Raw genomic sequence first — 22,372 nt, 5'->3', positions numbered from 1 at the left:
TGGAAGAGAAAGGGAGCCATATTTTGTAGAGTATAAAGGTATTCTGTGTTCAAGTTCAGAGCTGGCTGGCTTGACAGATGTGTTTAGTTGGCCTGGTAAATTACAGGCAGTTTTCTTTTTATTTATTTATTTTTAAGATTTTATTTATTTATTCATGAGAGACAGAGAGAGGCAGAGACACAGGCAGAGGGAGAAGCAGGCTCCCTGCAGGGAGCCCGATGTGGGACTTGATCCCAGGACCCAGGATCACGACCTGAGCCGAAGGCAGACACTCAACCACTGAGCCACCCAGGCACCTCAATTACAGGCAGTTTTATTTATTTATTTATTATTATTATTATTATTATTACTATTATTATTATTTTTAGTTACAGGCAGTTTTAAAACTAAGTTGTTTGGGGTACTTGTGTGGTTCAGTCGGTTAAGTGTCCCACTCTTGATTTTGGCTCAGGTCATGATCTCAGCGTCCTGGGATCAAGTCATGCCTGGGGCTGCATGCTCAGGAGGAGTCGCCTTCTCTCCCTGTCCCTTTGTCCCTCCCATTCTTTCTTCGGGCATGTGTGCTCAAGCTCTTAATCTTTCTCTCTCTAAATAAATAAACCTTAAGCACACACACACACACACTCACACACACACACACACACACACACACACACACACAAAACCCCTAAGTTGTTTGTCGTATTTTCATGTGTACAAACTCTTACTGTAACTTTCTTTTTTTTTAATTTTTTTTTTAATTTTTATTTATTTACTTATGATAGTCACAGAGAGAGAGAGAGGCAGAGACACAGGCAGAGGGAGAAGCAGGCTCCATGCACCGGGAGCCCGATATGGGATTCGATCCCGGGTCTCCAAGATCGCGCCCTGGGCCAAAGGCAGGCGCCAAACCGCTGCGCCACCCAGGGATCCCTGTAACTTTCTTAAGAAATATTTGTCACCATCAGGGGCCTAAGACTATTAAAACAGAGCAAGAAGGGAAGCAGCATGGCCAATGAGTTCCATGCTTCCTATGACTGTTCAGGCTTGGTGAAGTAATTTAACCCATTACTTTACTTTCCTTATTCTTAAAATGCAAATATATTCCACGACTCCTGGACAGAGCTTTTATCAAGATCACATGTGACTGGATATGAAAATTGATGCAAAAAAACCTTTAGAATCTGATGTCACAGGTACTAGATAACGGGCTCCTAGACTCTCTGTTCTCAGGGGTATCAAGTGTATGCTGAATGATTAGAAAGTGTCCGACAAGTGGCTGGACTGGGCAACCTAATTTAAGGGCTCTTCCAACTCTGATATTCTGTGATTATTTTGATTTTATATTTGTAACTACAGATGGGATAGTGTCACATACAAGGACAGTAGCTTAGCGAATGTGTATTGCTTTGAATGGAATTTCTTTTCGGGGTTTCACTCTGTGGCATAGTTCCTCTATTAACAAGAGGGCTTTATTTCATTAGCATTTCTGTTGTGAGAAACATAATTTCTAAAGGAAATACAATAGAGAGGTCATCGAGGTACCTTTTAAGGCATCATAGCAGGGAGATTATGGTATAAGAAAAACTGTGAATTCCCAATACACTTATGTCAAGTGTTCTAAAATACATTACATCGTACCTTTTGTGTTTTTCTCCTTATATCCTGAAATCTGATGTTATCCCTTCTTTGAGACTCTTTATTTTGGAAAGAATGAAAAAAATGGAAGAATTCTTTCATAAGGCATAAAATACCCTTTCCACTTAGCTGTTAGTCTCCTTCCCAAATCCCAACGTTTTGTTTCCCTGACTGGGCCACAATCATGGTCATTTGTCTCTTTATTTTCTTATCTCTGGTTGGTGTTGCTCTCACTCCCTCTTTTCCACCTGGTAAATTACTACCCGTTTGCTCAAGGCTTCAGCTCACCTATTTTGTAATTTTACCCTAGTGCAGTCAGAATTCTTTCTTCTATAAACATTCCAGTTAAGATGTTTGGAAGTAAATAAGCTACCACAAGGCAACACACTGTAAGGACGCTGCTTGACACCTTTTGACCACTCTGAGTTACAAAGATGTTATCTTTTTAAGGGTCACATAGGGTCCACTGAGAAGTCTGCATTGGACAGGATCTATGAAAACAGCAAGAGGATTTGTTGAGAAAGTTTGATGCCTCATTCTGAAATCTAGAATATCATATCTACTTCATTCTCTGGTGCAATGTGTGTAGTGGTTATTCCTATGAGCTGTGGAATCAGACCAGAGTTCACATGTTTTCACCATTTGCTACACTTGTGACTTTGGGTGAGCTCTTTAATACCCAGAAACCTATCCCAAATGCAAACTTGGCATGGGCAGAGCTACAGGGTAGTAGTACAAGTATTACATTCCTTCACTTAATATTTTGGAATAGTGCCAGACGCTGTTCAATGACCTGGGGATATAGTGGTGAACAAGACAGGTCCCTCAACTGTGTCCTCCCAACTTTCCGTAGAGGAGGTCTATTTGTGTTGGATGGGTGGGTATGGTAATTAGAAGCAAATGAGAAACAGGATAATTTTTAGTTTTTTAAAGATTTTATTTATTTATTCATGAGAGCCACAGAGAGAGAGGCAGAGACCCAGGCAGAGGGAGAAGCAGGCTCCCCGCAGGGAGTCTGGTGCAGGACTCGATCCCAGGACCCAGGATCATGACCTGAGCTGAAGGCAGATGCTCAACGACTGAGCCACCCAGGTGCCCCTAGGATCATTTTTAAAAGTAGAAAGCATTGTTGACTACAACAAAAATAGTTGCCCTTTAATTAGTTTAAGATCACCAACTGGATGTTTTGCTCCCTCCTATCAGTTGTGTAAAATTCTGTCAGTCTGTTTTCCTTGTTACTCTGGCCATGACTTGTCTTTCCTCCTTGGACCACTGGACCCTTGTGCCCCGCCTGGATGTCTATGTGCTGTGACTCCCTGGGACTCCGTGTCTTCTCTGCAGTGCACAGGGACCCCGCAGGCTGTACAGTTCTCTTGTGTGGGAGAATTTGTTGTTGATTGGGCCACAGCACGCCTTGTGAAACAGCATTAGATGTTTGCCACTGCCTAGTGGCTCTGGAGGGAAGTGTGCATTGCCAAGCCTGCGGTGGTACTTGGAGCCACCGGGTGCAGCCTCCTCCTGGGGCAGGCCTGTGGGTATTTCATGCGTGGGGCAGGCCCCTCTCTGTATGTTTGTCAGTACCTGACAGGATGAACGAGTAGAGCCAGAGCTAACAGATAACGGCCTGGTTAAATTTGCTTTGTGATTTTTTTTTTTAAATTTATTTTCTTGGAGTAGCTTTAGGTTCACAGAAGAACGAAGAGGAAGTCCTAGAGATTTCCTGTATACTCCCTGCCCCCACACATGAATCGCCTCCCCATTGTCAACATCCCCCCCAGCCTGTTACATGTGTTACGACTGATAAACCTGTATTGACACATCATCACCAAAAGTCCGTAGTTTGCCACAGGATTCCCTTTTGGTGGCATTCTCTGGGTTTGGATAGATGTATAGTGTGACCTGCGTCCATGTTTACAGTGTCATAGGGACTATATTTTCTCTGCCCTAAGAAAATCCCCAGGGTGCTGCCCATTCATTCCGCCACTCTCTCCCCCAAACCCCTGGCAACCACTGAGCTTTTTTTTTAATTTAAAAAATTTTTTTTATTTATTTATGACAGTCACACAGAGAGAGAGAGAGAGAGAGAGAGAGAGAGGCAGAGGCACAGGCAGAGGGAGAAGCAGGCTCCATGCACCGGGAGCCCGATGTGGGATTCGATCCCGGGTCTCCAGGATCGCGCCCTGGGCCAAAGGCAGGCGCCAAACCGCTGCGCCACCCAGGGATCCCCCACTGAGCTTTTTAATGTGTTCCTAGTTTTGCCTTTTCCAGAATGTCCTAAGCTGGAGTCCTATAGCATGCGGCCTTCCAGATTAGCTTCTTGCACTTAGTAATATGTAATGGGCCTTCAGGGCCCCCCTGTCTTCCTGCCTTGATGCTTTATTTCTTTTTAGCCTTGCGTCAACTCCGCGTCCAGCGTGCCCGGCCTGCTCGTGCCTTCGCCCACTGACCGCCGTCCGGGCGGTTCCCGGGTTCTGGCGGTCGCGGACGGCGCTGCTCCGCGGCGTGTGTGTGCCCGGTGCGCGGCCCGTGCGGCTCTGCGGGCGGCTGCGGGCGCGGCTGCTGGGCGCTGGGGGGGTGGGGGTCGGGGTGGGGGTCGGGGGGCGGGGGATGTCCCAGCAGCGACCCAGGACAGGGCCCGGGATCCATAGGAACCCGACAGTCGGCCGCGAGGGCGGGGTGCCTGTTACCCCCAAGGTGGAATGTTCCCCGCCAAACCCCGCTTACCGTTTCGGGGGGAGCAGGCGAGGTCAGGGGGAGACGTGAAGGGAAGCGGGGGGCTCTGGGCGCGGGGGGCGCCGGGGGAGGTCGGAGCCCTGCACCCCGAGCGGGGCTCTGCGAGGAGGCCTGGAGGAGCGACCGAATTTACTTATTTATTTTTTAAGATCTTACTTATTCACGAGAGAGAGAGAGAGAGATCCAGATCCACAGGGAACCTTATATTTCAGGGGAACACTGATGGGGCTTTTCCTCCCCGGGTGACAGTAACATCTTTAGCCAGTTCTGTCTGTCACATGTCCCCAGCTTCCCTAGTAGAAAATTTATTTATATAAATTAAGAATTCATCAATTACAAAAATAGAAATGGTACTTACATAATGACAAGAAAGAAAAGATAGAGTTTTTTATTTTGATAATAGATTTTATGAATTTTTTTTTTATGAATGATTTTTTATATGACTTTTTACTGTGAAGGGTGAGAGACTGAATATAAAAGTGGACAATGATTTGCTCATATTTAAAATTTAACTTTGACCCACAACTTAGATCAACCTGCTCAGGACACGAACCTCTTTTCTATGGTAAACAACCCAGGGTACCAACCTGCTGTAAGTCAGACTTACAGGACAGCAGATTGCTATCTCTAGAGACAATCCAGGTAGCAAAATAATAACTTCTATAACAATCAGCCCCGAATAGTCAGAGGTTGATTGCTACCTGACAGCTTCCCGAAGTTTCGTCCCTACTTCCAATATAGGACCAAGTAGAGAAAGTGAAGTATGTACCCCTAACCATCACACAGGGTGCACAACCTCTAATTAGCCTGCCTGCAGCTTCCCCAGGCCAAGAGCCACCAATCAGGACACATGAAGCTCCCCCCCCCCCCCCCCCCCCCCCCCCCCCCCCCCCCCGCCTCCTGCCCCCCAATAAAGCTTGCCTAGTCCTCTGCCTGCCTTTGGGTTCAGCCAAAACTGACCGTGGCTGACTCCCTTGCTATAGTAAGCTCAGAACAAATAGCCTTTGCTTTTCTCATTTGACTGGTTTTCACTTATTTCTATAGAGGAATACAAAGGAAAATTCAAAAGGGAACCCCTAGTCTTGCCCCATTATTGTAAGTTGGAGTCCTGATTTGCCATAAGAAAGGGCAAAGTAATATGGGTAAAAATAAATCAAGCTGTTCAAAGATAGGGTCAGGGATGTCCTTTAGCTTGTAATTTCCAAAATGATAGTCATTTTCTGGTATTTCTATTGACCAAAATATAAACTTCTTAGATGGAACTTTAGTATGTAAGTGGGGCCCCAGAATCCTATGCCATTTGCTCTTGGATTATGCACATCTCGGTATATGTTGAGTAATCAGAATGTAATTTCCAGATGAACGTGATCCTCAACTAATCTGTAAAAGTAAATAAGCAGTAATTATTTTTCAGTGACAATATAAATATATTTGCTTTTATTTATGTTTTTTTTGGGGAGAGCGTGTGTGGGGAGGAGTTGGGAAGGGCAGAGGGAGAGGCAGAGAGAGAATCTTGAACAGGCTCCCCTGCCCCCTGATGTGGGGTTTGATCTTATGGCCTTGTGATGAGCCAAAATCAAGAGTCCCTGGCTTAACTGACTGTGCCACCCAGGCACCACAGGAAAAATACTGTTTTGGACATCTAAATTGCATGCCAAGTCAAGTATCTTGGAGTTTATAAAATGCTTGTCTTAGAGGAAAACAGCCAGTCTGCTCAAAGTATATGTATATCCAAATAATTTAGTAATTTAGCCTATTAAAAAAATCTTTTTTCTTTTTTATAGAAAATCTTTACTACTGGTGATACCAACAAAGATGGAAAGCTGGATTTTGAAGAATTTATGAAGTACCTTAAAGACCATGAGAAAAAAATGAAATTGGCATTTAAGAGTTTGGACAAAAATAATGATGGTGTGTCTTCATTTTGTATTCCTCACCAGCTATGAAGAAGCACTTCTCATATATCCAAGAGTATAAAACAATGTGCATTTAGTCTCTTCTTTTAGAAAATAATTACTAGTAGTTTTAGTACTCGTCTTTCATAGTAATGTGATTTTTCTATAGAATTTATGTTTTTAGTGGGGAAAGGCATAGCTTTGTCTATCAAATTAAAAACTGTGTATATGTTCACTATAAATATTATGCTGATTTGACTTAAAGTTATAGGTTAAAAATAATAATTATGTTCTCTGGGCAAGAGATATTTGGTTTTGTTCATATATAGACATAATGTTACATATTGTAAAATTTAAAAGACCTTTCAGGTTATCTTACATTTAATAATCTTTTTGAAAGAATGAGTTTAAAGCAACTCTGATCATGAAAATTGGGAGAAAAAGAATATTTAAATATGTAACTTTTTTTTTTTTTAATTAAGTAAACTCTACCCCCAATGTGGGGCTCAAACTTACTACTACTCTGAGATCAAGAGTCCAGAGTAGCCCCTAAAGATGTATCTTCTGGTTGGGGTTTTGGTTTCACTATTTAGATTACTAGTTTAAAGTTAGAATTCCAGTGTATAGAGCAAAAAGCAAGTGCCACAGTAGGAGAAAGGTTGGAGCCATGAAACCCTTATCACCAGAGGTAGCCTTTGACAGGAAGTGGTAATTTATTTTTAAAAATTATAATGTAGGGCAGCCCAGGTGGCTCAGTGGTTTAGCGCTGCCTTCGGCCCAGGGTGTGATCCTGGAGTCCCGGAATCGAGTCCCACATCGGGCTCTCTGCATGGAGCCTGCTTCTCCCTCTGCCTGTGTTTCTGCCTCTCTCTCTCTCTCTGTCTCTCATGAATAAATAAATAAAATCTTTTAAAAAATTATAATGTATAAAAACTTAATAAAAAGATAAAATAAAGCCTAAAATGCATCCTCAAACCCCTCCCTGTATGTGAATAGTCAGGGTCATTCCATTCACAAACTTGTTATTCAAGAAACAAGTTAAACAAATAGATTGAGGAAAAAATATGACTCATACCTGAGTTGGGCAAGTTTTTTTGGTCAAAGGCCAGATATTTTAGCTTTGTGGGCCATGTGGTCTCAGTTGCAGCTGCTTATCTCTGCTATCATACTGCGAACAGCCATAAACAATGTGTATATGAATAAACATGGCTGTGTTCCTTTAAAACTTTATTTACAAAAGCAGGCAATAGACCTTATTTGGCCCCTTGTTAATATTGAATATTAACTTTAGGTATCAAGCAAATTTCTTCTAACAACTAAACCCTTTGAATGGTTTTGATGGCTCAAGTCTGTGACACTCATCTAGGAGGCTGCGTTTGTAGTGGAAGGTAGTGCTATTTGAACATTTGTTACCTCCTCTAAGTCTTACACTATATGCCCCCAAGTCTAGCTTTAGTCCAATCTTCCAGCAAAATGCAGTTTTTTGTAAAGATTTTATTATTTGAGAGAGAAAGTGCATGAGAATGAACAGAGGGAAGGGTATAGGGTGAAGCAGACTCTCTGTTGAGCAGGGAGCCCAACTTGGGGATTGATCCCAGGATCAATCACAACCTGAGCTGAAGGCAGATCACAACCTGAGCTGAAGGCAGATGCTTAACCAACTGAGCCACCCAGGGCCCTGCAAAATGTAGTTCTTACAATCAGCCTTACTTCTCTGCAAACTTTCGTCCTATCTTGAGTCCACTAAGGTGCAACCACTTAGGTAGGACTGTCTTTATAGCGTGAAGGTAGGCAGTAGCTGGGGGATGGAGCTACCTTGGGGTCATATGTCAGATAAGCAGGGGTGAATCATCCCAGGATGTAAGCTGTGCCCATATCCGTTGTCTATTTCAGAAAATTCTACATGAACCAGAGGAAATAGTTAAAGGTGAAGTTTTATGATCAGCGAAAATAATTTTTACTTAATTTATCTTGTTTGTAGATTTTCAAACAGTTTCTTATTTCGAGTTCATATTTTTATTTATCAAACTTCTTCTAGCATAAACAGTCTTTCTTTATTTGTCGTTTGTGTATTTGAGAATTTGCCTACTTGCTAAAATTTAACCCCCAAAGTAACTCTAAAATCAGTGCTTGCAGCATTTTTCCATTCCTTCATGGACTTAACTTCATTTGCTTGGCGAGCACATTTCTAGCTGAGACAGAAGAATATGCTTTCTCATTTTAGTTCTCATACTAAGACAGGTGTCCTTCTCAGTCTATTTAGTGCCATGTTTCTTGCATTTTTGTGCTTTTTGTTGGCAATTTTGCTGTTTAAAATGGCTCCCAAGCATAGTGCTGAAGTGCCATCTAGCATTCATTCCTAAATGCAAGAAGACTGTGTGTGCCTGAGGAAGAAAAATGTGTTTATCACATGTACTTCATTCAGGCATGAATTGTAGCATTTTTGGCCATGAGTTCAAGGTTACCGAGTCAACAGTGTAATATGGGGTTCTATGGTACTTACACACATATATGACAAGGTTTTATATTGGTTGGTTGATAAATATGCTGTGACCAGAGGCTCAAGGGACGTAACCCTGTATTCCCCATAAGGGCCATGGTTTGATGATTCAGGGTTCCTAGTGACCTTGTAGAACATGACTACTGTGAATAACGGGAATTGACTGTGTTTCTTTAAGAGTGCAGATTATAAGAGAGAATTTGCAGAGTGGCATTTAAGGAATTTCATTGCGAACAAATAGATCCCTCTGTTTTTACACTGTGCAGATTCTCCTGTTTCTCTTTTCCTCTCCCCAGGAAAATTCTTTCCAAATCCTGGAATTTCTTCAAAGTTCTTCTCTTAAATGAAGTCTTTCCTTTCACCTCTAACAGTAATTTTTGTCCTCTTATCCTGGAGAACTTTGCCATTAGTACTGTTTGGCATCAGAGCCTCTCGTGCTTTGATTTCCTCCTATTTCATGCATATTGGTCTTGGGATCATAAGTCTGTGAGCTGCTTGAGGGAAATGCGGCATTTATCACTCCCATTTATCACTTCTGTTTTCTTTTTCTTCCTCTCTTCTGAGTCCTCTTGTTCTGTCTGCAAAGGTGCTCTAATTTCTCTAATAATGATAATCTTCTCTCTTCCATCGTCCTACCATTCTTGCTTTCCTTATTTTTATTGCCAGATTTCTCAAAAGAATGATCCCTATTCTTTGGCTTCTTTTAGTCATTTTCTACATCCTTTGAACCCCTTGCAACGCACCTTCATGCATATGAAAATTGCCTAGTCATTTATTAAAATGCAGAAACACATACTTGTGAAATTAATAGATCCTGATGGAATTTGCTTTAAAGTCAGAGCGTCTTGATTTGAATCTCAGTCCTGGTGCTGCTTAATTTGTTACTTGGTGAGGCCATGAAAGCTCTCAGTCTCTTATTCTTTAGGTGGAATACCATTATTTACCTATAAAACTTTAAGGTTTCTGAATGAACTAACGTCTGTGTACTTGTTTCATGTATTTGTTTTGAGTTGGTGTTGCAGTATGTGTGTAAGCAAGTCTGTGACTCACCTAGACTCATGATTTTGCCTTAATGAGTCCAGGGCTTTCCCTTACAAAATGAGAGATTTGAAATTCACGATTTCTAAGACCCTTATCAGTTCTGAGTCTGAGTTTATGCTCTTTTTAATTTTTTAAAGGAATAATTGAGGCTTCCGAGATTGTCCAGTCTCTCCAGATACTAGGTCTAACTATTTCTGAACAACAAGCAGAGTTGATTCTTCAAAGGTAAGCTCTTTATCTTATTATCTTATCTTGACATTAATTTCCATATCTTGTATTAGAGATCTTCATTTTAAGTGTAGCTTAAAACTCTGCAGCTTACCATTACTCATTACCTATGTTCAGTATCTTTCTTTGTCTTCCTTTTTGTTTCATACGCACACATTTAAAGTGTAGGAGTGCGAAGTGGAAGCTCAGACTGGATTCTCTCTTGCAAGGCCTCTGGGGCGGTAGAATGGCAGTAAGGCATTAAATTGTACATAGAGAAGGAGCTAAGCATTTTAGTGCTATTTTTCCCATTTGGTTTCTAAGGTGATAATGAAACTCATTGTTCCAAGAGAAGCCATTCAGCAGATTTATCATATTACTTAACCTCCATGTCACTGGATAAGAGGGAAATTCCAAAGGCTCACAAAGAAACACTGATTTAAACTCTCAGAAAACAGAGATGCCGATTTGAACATTATTGCCCAGGATAATTGGTTCAACTATTTAGTGAGTCAGACCTTTACAGACTTAATGTTTTATTTCACAGGATAGAGCAATAATCTCTGACGTCTCAGTGCCCTTGAAAACTCTTCTCTTGCAAACACACCATAGGGACTAATTAATTTTTTTTTTATGATAACAGAAAGCAGAAAAGGGTGCTTATATTCCTGTGAATGCTTTCAGTCTTTGAGATTAACTAAACTTAAGTTTAGCTAAGTTTAAGAAACTAAAAAGTTTCTGCTAAGTGGCTTTGTTGTTGAATTTATTTCCTTTTATATCTGTACCAGTAGCATTTTTCTCCTTTCTGACTGTTTAGAATTTCTTATAAAAGCCCCTGGTACAGGAGGACCCATGTCTCAGAGCTGGGCATGATGTTGCTGTTGTTAACAGGATGAGGGAGGCTTTCCTGAGGAAATGAGAAACTAAAAATGAAAAGGGGTAAACTGGATTTTGGCAGTGAAATATGAGACATGTAATATTCTCTTGCTGAAGTCACATTCCTCTGGGGAAGTGAAGGTTTTTCTCTGCTTCTTAGGCCAGACATCATATTCCACTACTCCTTTTGATGATAGTTTTAGGAATAATGCAGATTAGAAGCCCAAGTTCTAGAATAGACAGTGGGTAATACAAAAGGATGGATATTTAAAAGTGGCTAAATAAAATTATGGAAGCAAATGTCCATCGACAGATAAATGGATAAAGAAGATTGTGGTGTCTATATATATACACATACCACATGTATATATACACACACAATAGAATATTACTGAGCCATAAAAAGAACAAAATCTTGCCATTTGCAACAACATAGATAGAGCTAGAGAGTATAATCCTAAGTGAAAAAAGGCAGAGAGAGACAAATATCTTATGATTTCACTCAAGTGCAATTTAAGAAACAAAACAAACAATAAAGGGGAAAAAAAGATAAACCAAGAAATAGACTCTTAACTATAGAGAACAAACTGATAGGAGGGTCGGGGATGGGTGAAATAAGTGATGGGATTAAAGAGTACACTGTTGTGATGACTACCAGGTATAAAATTGTTGAATCACTATAATTCATGTGATTCATGAACATGAACTTCATGTTCACTTTACTAGAATTAAAAATAAATAAAAGTGGCTAAATAATTGCATATGTAAATATTTTAGGGCAGCCTATTGATATATGGTTCACATACCATTAAATTTGCTCTTTTAAAAAGTGTATAGCTCAGTGGCTTTTTAATACGTTCACTGAGTTGTGTAACTATCACCACTACCTAATTTTGGAGCATTTTCATCACCACAGAAAGTAACCCCGTACCTATTAGCAGTCACTCCTTATTCCTCCTTTGCAGGCCCCCAGCAATCACCAATCTGCTTTTTGTCTCTTTGGATTTGTCTGTTCTGGACATTTCACCAAAAAATGGAATCATACAATATGTGGCCCTTTGTGTCTGGCTTTTTCACTTAGTGTGGTGTCTTCATAGTTCATCCATATTGTAGTGTGTATCAGCCCTTCATTCCTTTCATAGACCAAGTCACATTCCATTATAAGTATATATCATACTTTGTTTATCCATTCATCAGTAGATAGGCATTTGGGTTGTTTCCATTTTTTTTAAAGATTTTATTTATTCATGAGAGACAGAGAGAGGTAGAGACCTGGTAGAGGGAGAAGCAGGCTTCATGCAGGGAGCCTGATGCGGGACTCAGTCCCAGGACCCCGAGATCACAACCTGAGCCACAGGCACACGCTCAACCACTGAGCCACCCAGGTGCCCCTGGGTTGTTTCCATTTTTTGACTGTTATGAATAATGCATGTACAAGTTTTTGTGTGAAGATATGTTTTCAGTTCTCTTGGGTATTACACCTAGAGGTGGAAAGACTAGGTTATATGATAACTCTGTTTACATTTTGAAAAATCGCTAGCCTGTTTTTAAAAGTGACTACATCATTTTATAATACCAACAACCATGTATGAGGGTTTTAGTTTCTCCACACCATCCCAACACTTGTTCTTTGCTGTCTTTTGGATTTTACCATCTTAGCGGGTATTTTTTAAAAAATTTTATTTATTTATTCATGAGATAGAGAGAGAGGCAGAGAGAGGGAGAAGCAGGCTCCATGCAGAGAGCCCGATGTGGGAATCAATCCCGGGACTCCAGGATCACGCCCTGGGCCAAAGGCAGGCGCTAAACCGCTGAGCCACCCAGGGATCCCCATCTTAGTGGGTATTATGTGATATCTCGTTAATTGATTTGTATTTCCCTGATGGCTAATAAATCATATTTTCTTTTGCACTTTTGTGCTATTATTATTATTATTATTATTATTATTACTAGCATTTGTACTTCTTCAGAAAAAATACCAGAATGTGTTTATACTGGGAAAACCTCCTTTTTTCCTTTGTGTCTTCTTTACTCTTCACGTTGAACACTTTGCCTCTGACACCTCTGGTCACCAAAAGTGTAGGTTCCCCACGCCCACTCCCACCCCACATTAGGCAGTTATCTGTGACATTAGCCTGAGTATCCTACAATTTAACTTAATTCTAACACTGTCTACCTGGAGAAAGTGTCAGATCCCATAGGTTTAGGGCTCATCCCACAAGACTCCTCCCCAGTTTTGATGCCAATCACAAGTAGTGGGTCCCCATATTACCCACAATTTCTGAGCAACTTGGTTATAAGTTGGAGATTCCCGTGACCCTCTTCCTCATTTGATTTGATTAATTTGCTCGAGCAGCTTACAGAACCCAGGGAAATATTTACTTACGTTTTCCAGTTTTTTAGAGGATGTGATGAAGGATACAGGTAAACAGCCAGATGAAGAGATGCATAAGGTGAGGTCCGGGAGGGTCCCAAGTGTAGGAGCTTCTGTCCCTGTGGAGTTGGGGTGTGTGTTACCCTCCTGGCAGGGATGTGTTCACCAACCTGAAAGTTCTCTGAGCCCCAGACTTTGGATTTAATGGAGGCTGCCTCACATAGACATGTTCAATTATTAATTCTATTGCAAGCCTTTCTCCCTTCTCTGGAGAATTTGGAGTAGGGGACTGAGAATTCTAAGCTTCTGATCGTGGTTTGGTATATCTGATGACCAGCCTGCGTCTCCAGGAGCCCACCAACAGCCACCTCATTAGAACAAAAAAGCTCTCAGTGCTCTTATCATGTAGAAGTTTTTCCAAAAAAAGATTTTATTTATTTATTTATTTATTTATTTATTTATTTATTTATTTATTCATTCATTCATTCATTCATTCATTCATTCATGAGAGACACAGAGAGAGGTAGAGACCAGGTAGAGGGAGAAGCAGGCTCCATGCGGGGAGCCCGATGTGGGACTTGATCCCAGGACGCCAGGATCATGACCTGAGCCAAAGGCAGAAGCTCAACCATTGAGCCACCCGGGTGCCCCTTATTACTGAGGAATTTACAAGGGTTTTAGGAGCTCTGTGTCAGGGGTGGGCTAGAGACCAGATATTTGAACAAGAGAAACTCCTAGGGCTCTTATCACTTGGGAAATTACAAAGGTTTTAGGAGCTCTTTGTCAGGAACTGGGGACAGAGACTAATGTATATGTAGGTAGGTTTTAAAAGGTAGCATGTAATTAGGGTTTCAGTAATGGGGGCCATGGACCCTCTGGAGTCCTCAGCTGTTGGTGTGGCTCATATACCTGCAAATATCAGCTTCTTGTCTGCCATGTCACTGTCTCTTAGTATCCCAAACCTGAAGTTCATGAGAGAGAAATCTGAAAGGTGCTACTTGCGACAGCTGTGGCTAGGTCGTCAGAGTATGCTGAAATGTAGACTTTTCAGTAGAAATCTGGGTGGAATGGGCAGTCTCTTCCAAATATGTGTTCTTCATATATCTTCATCTTCTGCTCCCAGGTAAAAATCCATTTTCGTATCAGGCTTTCATCCTCATCCCTCTTTCCTCTCTTTTTCTTATCTTGACATTTATTGAGGACTTTGGTACCTGCCAATCAGTCATTTTTGCCTTACCCCAAGTCCTAGGAAGCTTCAGTATTTGAGCTGGTGATTGATCTTTTGCCTAGCTAAGACTTGCATCTGCATTTTGCTTTGGCAAGCCACTCCCTCTCAGGATTACACCATCACTTGAAGCTTCCCCTCCTCTGAAGTCTCAAACACCTGTATCCTACCTTCTGACCCCTCTTCCAGATTTTGTGTTGTCTTGCTCTCACTGTACTTGCTTTTTGACTTACCTCTGGCTCCTTCATTTACTCTAGTTCCTCAATTTCTTGACACATTTCCTTCTGTCACTTTCTCCCATCCCTGAAGCATCCTACCACTTGCCTTCTCTACCCCGACATTTAGGCTATTAAACATTTCTAGAGAAAAATGAAACTGTTCCGATTCATACCCCTAAAATCAGCACAGCCTTTATCCTCTACCAGACATTCAGGCTGAAGCTTTATGTGTCTGTGTTCCTGGTCACCTGTGTCTTCCATTTCCCCAGTGATTATTCCAAATGGTTACCACTTTATTTCTGCCTGCCACTCTCTTAGTGACTGTCCATTCTCTGTGGCTTCAAATAGCAAGATCAGCTAGGCACAGGTGAAATCTGTTGACTATGCTCTCATCATGTTTCTTTCAGTTCTTTGAATTTTTTAAAAGTCTTCCAACATTGGAGCCTTTCGCTTGCAGTAGTTACTGCTTAAGGGACTAAGGCCCTCCCCTCCCCTATCCTCTGTTACCCTTCGGTTTTTACCTCAGAACCACCTGCCCTCCCTAAACCAGCCTCCTTCTCCCCCCACCCCCTGCCAACTCTACAGTGGTTTTCTTTATTTGTGCAACTTGTTCTCTGCTTCATGGTTTGTACAGGTTGGAACCATGAGCTTGTTTCTGTAGCTTAGTGATTAGAAATAGAGTTTATGAATTAGAATGCCTGGGTTAAAATACTTAATTCTACTCCACTTACCAGCCTGTGACCCAGAACAAAAACTTAGCCTCTCTCTGTGTATAAGATGGAGATTGTAGAAAGTATATAGGGTTGTTTTAGGTACTAAATGAATTCACTCGCGACATGCTTAGAACAATGTCTTGCAAATGCTCAATGAATATTAGCTATTATTTGCTATTGTTTAGTGCTTGTTTTTCCTACTATGCTAAGTTTTGAGGGCAGGGACAACTTCTGTCTTGTTGTGTTCTGCACTCAGTACCTTGTAATAGTGTGCCCTCAGAAAATACTGAAGAGTGTTGAAGAATGAGTAGAAGTTATCCTAGTGACACAGATGGGGGGAGGGACATTCTAGTAGAGGGCAAGTCCTGTGCAGACTTGGAAGCATGTGAACAGCACTTTTGGGGAATGGGTCAGACAGTGTTTTTCAGAACAGAGCACTGGTGGTCTTTTAGCTGGTGGTCTATGAGCTGTCTGGCTCATCGGAAACAGCCACGAATGTACTATAATAATGACCGATTTGTGGGATTTAAGAAAAAGAACAGCTGCAACGGTAGATAGTAATAGGGGAGAATTATTTGTTTTAAACTGTTCTAAGATTCTTATTCAGGAGAGGGAGGTGAAATAATAACTTTAGTTTTTTTATACATACGTGGCAAAATTTCAGGGTAAACCACTACAAAGATAGGAATTGAGTATATAACTTCTAAACCAGTGAGGGGGAAAAATGGAATAAAAAAAAACAAGCATGAAATTCAGGCAGTTCAACAAGTAAATAAAGGAGAAAAACAAAGAAAAAAAATGAGACAAATAGCAAATAAGATGGGAAAAATAAGTGTAAGCACAATAAAACCCCACCAAAAAGTGCCCTAAATAATGTTAAGTCCTGTTTTCCTTTTACTTCCATTCTCAACTGGGCCAGGTTGAGTAAAGTTGCAATCTTTTTGGGGGAGGTGGGGTGGGAAGTTAGATGGTTATTGCCTCTGGTTGGTCAGGATATTCCCAGTTCAGTGTATACTCTGGTGGGGACAAAGACTTTCAGTATTTTCCTGGTATTGTGATGGAACGTACTCATCGAAAAATATTATTAACCTCACAGTAGCATGAAACTCTGTTTTTTAGTGATCCCTGCTTATGGTGGACTTTTAATGTATATCAAAATAAAAATTAACAGTATTTACTAAAACACAGAGATTGCCAGATGTAAGAAAAAATGAAGACCAAATCCTACAAACTAAAAGCAAGCCGAGGTAGCTAATTAATATTGGATAAAATTATAAGGTAAAAAAACATTAATGGGAAATAAAGTGTCATCACATTTAAGGTTCACCACAAAGACATACAATTTTTAAGCTGGTTGATAGAATACCAGGGATAAATTGACAAATCCTTTGTAGTTGTGAGAAGTTTTAACAAACATCTTCCTAGACCTGTTAGATCAAGCTGAGAAAAAATTTAGTCAAGGTGGAAGGGAAATAAATAAGCTTAATTTAATGGGTATACAATAGAACCTTGTACCAAAAAATTAGGAAAAAAAATTTTTTCTCATGTACATATAACTTGTACAAAAATTGATTTTATAGTAGGCCATAAAGCCAGGCTCAACACATTTCAAAGAACTGGTATCACAAAGTCCATTTTCTTTGACCACATGTATTAATTTAGAAGTTAGTAACAAAAGTAAGTTCTAAAATACCATTGGTTTTGGATATGATATATACTTCTCAATAATTTTTGGGTCAAAGAGAAAATCATAGTAGACATTCAAGGATACTTTGACTTGAAAGCATATCACATATGAAAACTTTTAAGATACAGCTAAAGTGGTACTTAGGGGGAATTTTATAGCTTTAAAGCTTAGAGTAGAGAAGAATTAAGGGGTGCATGGGCTGCCAGGCCAGAGCCATGAGTGAGACCAAGATCATCTACCAGCTGGATGCACAGGAGACATGGTACCTGGTGAAGCTGCTCCTGCCCGCCAAGTGTCTCTCCTTGGCAGACTTCAGGGGCATCCTGTAGTGACCAAGCTTTATGTTGTTCTTCAAGTCAATGGACCGCGGTTTCGGAGTGGTGAAGGAAGAGATGTGGGATGACAATGCCAAGCTGAGGTTGGTGTTGCTTGAGGGCTGCATCCAGAGCCAGTTTCCTTCTGTGCTGACAGCTCATCAGAACTGCCGCTGCCCATGGAGTGCACAGGAGGCAATGGGGACTCCCGGCCCCGTCCTTCAACCTTGTGCTGGTGGGGGAAGCAAGCAAGACCTAGACAATGACACAGAGACAGATTCCTTCGTATCTTCCCAGCGTGAGGAGCAGTGGCAAGAGCTAGGGGTCTGTGATAGCTCATGCACCTTTCTGAGCAGTGAGTTAGAGACCAGCAGCTTCTTCTCATCTTATGAGGATGACTGCGCTCACAGGTTTAGCAGCTCTATAGAGCAGGGCAGTGCCTCCCACTTCATGAGAAGACGAGGCAGCAGAAGCAGGAGGCTTCACGGCCCGAGTGGTCGTGGTCCTTCAGCAGCACCACAGACTCCACCGTGTCACTCAGCATCATCACAGTCATTCTCATGGAAGAGTACAACTTTCTAGGCATCTCCTTTGTGGACCCAAGGCGATAGAGGTGTCTGTATCAGCTCTGTCATGAAGGCTGAGGCCATGGCTGCTGATGGAGGTACAGACCTAGGAGATACGCTATTACAGGCAAACTAGAAGAGCTTTAAGAATATGCGTAATGACAACATGGTATGGGTTCTGTGGCACTGTGCACAGACTGGGGCCATCACCCTGTAGCCAAGGTGCTGGGACCCAAGCCCATGTGACTGCTTCATACTACTCAGGAGTGAGGCCATTGGGCCCACTGACCCTGCAGCCTGGGTCACTGATGCTGTAGCTTTGACCAACACCCTCCTGCCTGTGGAATGAGCCCCTAAGCTCTATCACCTCCACTGGCTCTTCTTTCACCAGCCCCATTCATGACACAGAGTGCCATAGTGACATGGCTGCCATCGTCAAAGCCATGGCCGCCTCTGAATCTGGGCTGGGGGTCGGTGGCCGCATGTGGCCCAAGATTACCATCCCCATTACTTTCATTGGCTTGGATGTGGTAGACTTGCTGTACCACAATGTGGAAGGCTTCACTGACCAGGGAGAGGCCAGAAGGTATGCCAGCAACCTTCTGAAAGCAGCTTCATCCATCACACTGTCAACAAGGTCACCTTCTCTGGGCAGTGCTCCTATATCTTTAGCGACCCCCGTGGCAACAGAACCAACGTGGCTCTCCATGATCACAATGCCTTCCATGGCACCTCTGACCAGTGCCACACGCAGGGCCATGCCTTGGTCCAAGGCTTTCCTTTACCAGTACCTGCTGCCCCTGCACCCCTATAGCCTACGCCAACTGCTTTGGTGGGGGCAGTGACAGGTGGAAGGAGAAGGACTTGAAGGCTGGGGACTTGAAGTTGGGCAGCAACAGCAACAAGTAGGACACAACCCACAGTAGCTTGTGGGGCCGCAGGAGCAGGTGCCCAGCTAGCATAGCCACTGCAGCCAGCCACCACTCCATGACCAACTTGTGCAGTCACCACATGCACCTGAGCTGCAGCCCCCCCATGGCATACCTTCTTTCAGTGGTCCCCCCATGCTGATGTTGCCGCCACCACCAGTGGCCATGGAGCCTCCAGGAGCCCCTACAGGCCAAGACCTAGCCTACATGCCCCCTGAAATGACCACCAGCAGACAGTCCTTCTGCACGGCTATGGGACACCCAGTGAGTTCTTTGTGGATGTGATGTGAACGGGACCCTTCCCCCACTTACGTCTCACTCCCACCCTGGGGCCAGCTGCATCCCTCTCTCCATCTGTCCATCTTTTTTACTTTGACACCTAAGAAATAGATAAAATCAAAAGAAAAGAATGAAGGCTGAAAATTAACATGCTAATTTAAAGGGAGAAACCAAAATAATCTCAAAGAAGGTAGAAAGAAGGAGATAATGAAGCAGTGGAAATAGGATGCAGATATACAGAAATCAGATCAACAAAGCCAAACATTGGTTACTGGAAAAGACAAATTTGGGACATCTGGGTGGCTCAGCAGTTGAATATCTGCTTTTGGCTCAGGTCGTGATCCCGGGGTCCTGGGATCAAGTTGGGCTCCCCGTGGGGAGCCTGTCTCTCCCTCTACCTATGTCTCTGCCTCTTTCTCTGTGTCTCTCATGAATAAATAAATAAAAATCTTTTTCTAAAAAAAGAAAAGACAAACTTCTGGAGATATTGATGAAGAAAAAATTGAGATGGAAATAATAGATAAATGTTTGATTGCAAATAGACACATCAGAAGTTTTTCAAAGATAATGTCACAGATTTCTGCCAATAAATTTGAAAACATATGAAATAGAAGAATTTCCAGACATATATAATTTACCAAAACTAAATCAAGAAGAAATAGCCAACAGTATCTAAACAAGCATATTACATCAATAATTAAAAATTTTCCCGTAAAAATTTTAGCCCAGATGGTCCTTATAAACTATCAAAAAACAGGTCTATAAATATATGGAGACTGTAGAAGCACAGTATCCAATCCATTCTGTTGAGGCCATAATAATCGTAACAGCAAAGGCAGACAACTAATGAAAGAAGGAAATTATAGGCCAACATCATTTATGGCACATTTGTAAATATTTTACTTTATATACATATATTTTTTAAAGATTTACTTATTTTAGAGAAAGAGAGTGTATGAGTTGGGGGAGGGACAGGGAGATAGTCCACTAAGCGTGGAGCCGGATCATGGGCTCCATCTCATGACCCATGAGATCATGACCTGAGTGCATATTAAGAGTCTGATTCCCAACTGACTTAGCCACCCAGGTACCCGTAGATATAAATATTTTAGAGAAAATATTGTGATTTAGAGAAAAACATAGTGATCTGTTAGCTATATAGATAAAAAATTAGCTGTATATAGAAAGCGTAATGTACCACAATCAATACCTACAAAAGAGCAACGTATGGGGATCCCTGGGTGGCTCAGCGGTTTAGTGCCTGCCTTCGGCCCAGGGCACGATCCTGGAGTCCCAGGATCGAGTCCCACGTTGGGCTCCTGGTATGGAGCCTGCTCCTCCCTCTGCCTGTGTCTCTGCCTCTCTCTCTCTCTCTCTATGTCTATCATGAATAAATAAATGAAATCTTAAAAAAAAAGAGCAACTTAAAATATTGTGTTAGATAACTAAGTACAGAAAAGATGTACCTTTTCTCCAAATTGATAATGATACAATGCCATCAGGAAAAAAAAAAAGTAATTTTTTTTTTTTTTGAGAAACTTGTTAAGCTGAGTCTCAAATTACTATCAAAAAGCAAAGGCCCCAAAATAATCTAGACATTCTTGAAGAGCCATGAGAAGCAGGGGACTTCCTCATCAGATATCGAGAGTTTGTATTAAGATAATGATAGTGGTACAGGAATAGACAAGTTGAGAAATGTAACATAATATCCCAGAAACAGACCCATCCATATTTGGGACTTGTCACACAAAGAAGTAGCTTTGCAGATCACTTTGCAGAAAAGAAGAGACTATGCTGTACTTGGTGCCAGTGCATCTGGTTATCTATGTGGGCAAAAATGAAGCTGGATACCTACCTCACACCATACACAAAGATCAACCTAAACATGAAAGTTAAACTATCATACTTTTGGAGGAAGAAAAGGAAATGTCTTTACCTCAGTGTAGGGAAGAATTTATTTTTTAAAAAGACACAAAAGGCAGTAGCATAAATGAAAAGATTGATAAATTCAGCTATATTAAAATTAAAAGCATCTGTTCACAGATACCATGAACAAAGTAAAAAGACAAAGGGTTTGATAATTTATAACGAAGTATTAAAATCAACTATATAAAGAACTATACATATAAAAGAAAAAGACACTCAACCTATTTAAAAAAATGGGCAAAAGAGACAGGCATTTCACACAAGGGGAAACATTTACACAAGCAAGTGAATATGATAAGGGATGTGGAGCTCCATTAGTGGTTTGAAGAGAAATGCAATCTAAATGCACAGTGAGACTATTTTATTTAAGAAGTTTGTCAGAATTTAGAATTAATTTATTCATTCAGTAAACATTGTCTCTGCCAGGCACTGTTCTAAACACTTGGGTCATCTCAGTGAACAAATCCATAAAAAATCTCTGCCTTGTGGAGGATACTCATGACTGCATGTATGGGAGGTTGAGGGGTAGGGTCAGATGATAAATAATTGCATTAGAATAGAAAATACTGATAAAAACAGAGCTATAAATATTGCAACCTAGAATAATGTTATAGACCTAGTAGTAACTAGGATCCTCATGGGAAATGTTAACACCCATGTGCTGAGACAAATTAAAGTCTGTGTAATTTCACATATGCAGACCAAAATTAAAATTGGCACTAGAGAACATGATAGTATTAATACCTGAAAATCACATTTGATTTGACTACCATCTTTATGCCAGCTTTATCTACATAAAGATTACATTAAGATACATAAAGATTCAATAATGATTGAATAAATATAAGGTTTATAGGAGACATCTAAACTTTTTTTCAGAGACAGTCATTAATTCAGCAAATAAATGAGCATCTTCTTTGTGCTAGCCACTTTAGGTCCTGGGTATGGAGAGTGAACAAAACAAGGTCCTGGCCCAGTTCAGAGTTGGACTTGGGAAAAAACTGGCCAAATAGCACACTGCCAAGAACTTGTAAAACAAGCAAAATGTTAATGGAAAATATCTAAGGCTATTATAATACATTAATGTTAAATGTTGAAGATGAGGTACTAGGATTTCTTAAGACTCAAAGGACCCAGTAACCAGGTTAGATTTTTTTTTTAAATAATAACTGCTAATTTTATTAGCTTTGAAGAAGTTGGAGAAGGAAACTGATAGAATATTTTGAGTATATTCCAAAATCACATCCAAATGTCAGAACATTAAGAAATGGC

The 22,372-nt window shown here is 41.2% G+C and overlaps 1 protein-coding gene and 1 pseudogene across 1 annotated transcript in view; both read left to right on the top strand.

Annotated features, from left to right (window-relative positions):
• The window catches only part of LOC144318587 (mitochondrial adenyl nucleotide antiporter SLC25A24), a 48,504-nt gene that overhangs the window by 5,647 nt on the left and 20,485 nt on the right, over positions 1-22,372 (top strand). Inside the window, exons 2-3 of the mRNA XM_077905677.1 lie at positions 6,135-6,261; positions 9,924-10,011. Coding sequence (XP_077761803.1) covers positions 6,135-6,261; positions 9,924-10,011 — 215 coding nt within the window. The remainder of the gene's footprint in view (positions 1-6,134; positions 6,262-9,923; positions 10,012-22,372) is intronic.
• LOC144318585 (segment polarity protein dishevelled homolog DVL-3 pseudogene) lies at positions 13,753-19,591 on the top strand (annotated as a pseudogene).

Source organism: Canis aureus, chromosome 8, assembly GCF_053574225.1.
Source record: "Canis aureus isolate CA01 chromosome 8, VMU_Caureus_v.1.0, whole genome shotgun sequence".
Taxonomy (NCBI): domain Eukaryota; kingdom Metazoa; phylum Chordata; class Mammalia; order Carnivora; family Canidae; genus Canis; species Canis aureus.
The sequence above is the reverse complement of the archived record's forward strand: the minus strand, read 5'-3'. Positions and strand labels throughout refer to the sequence as shown.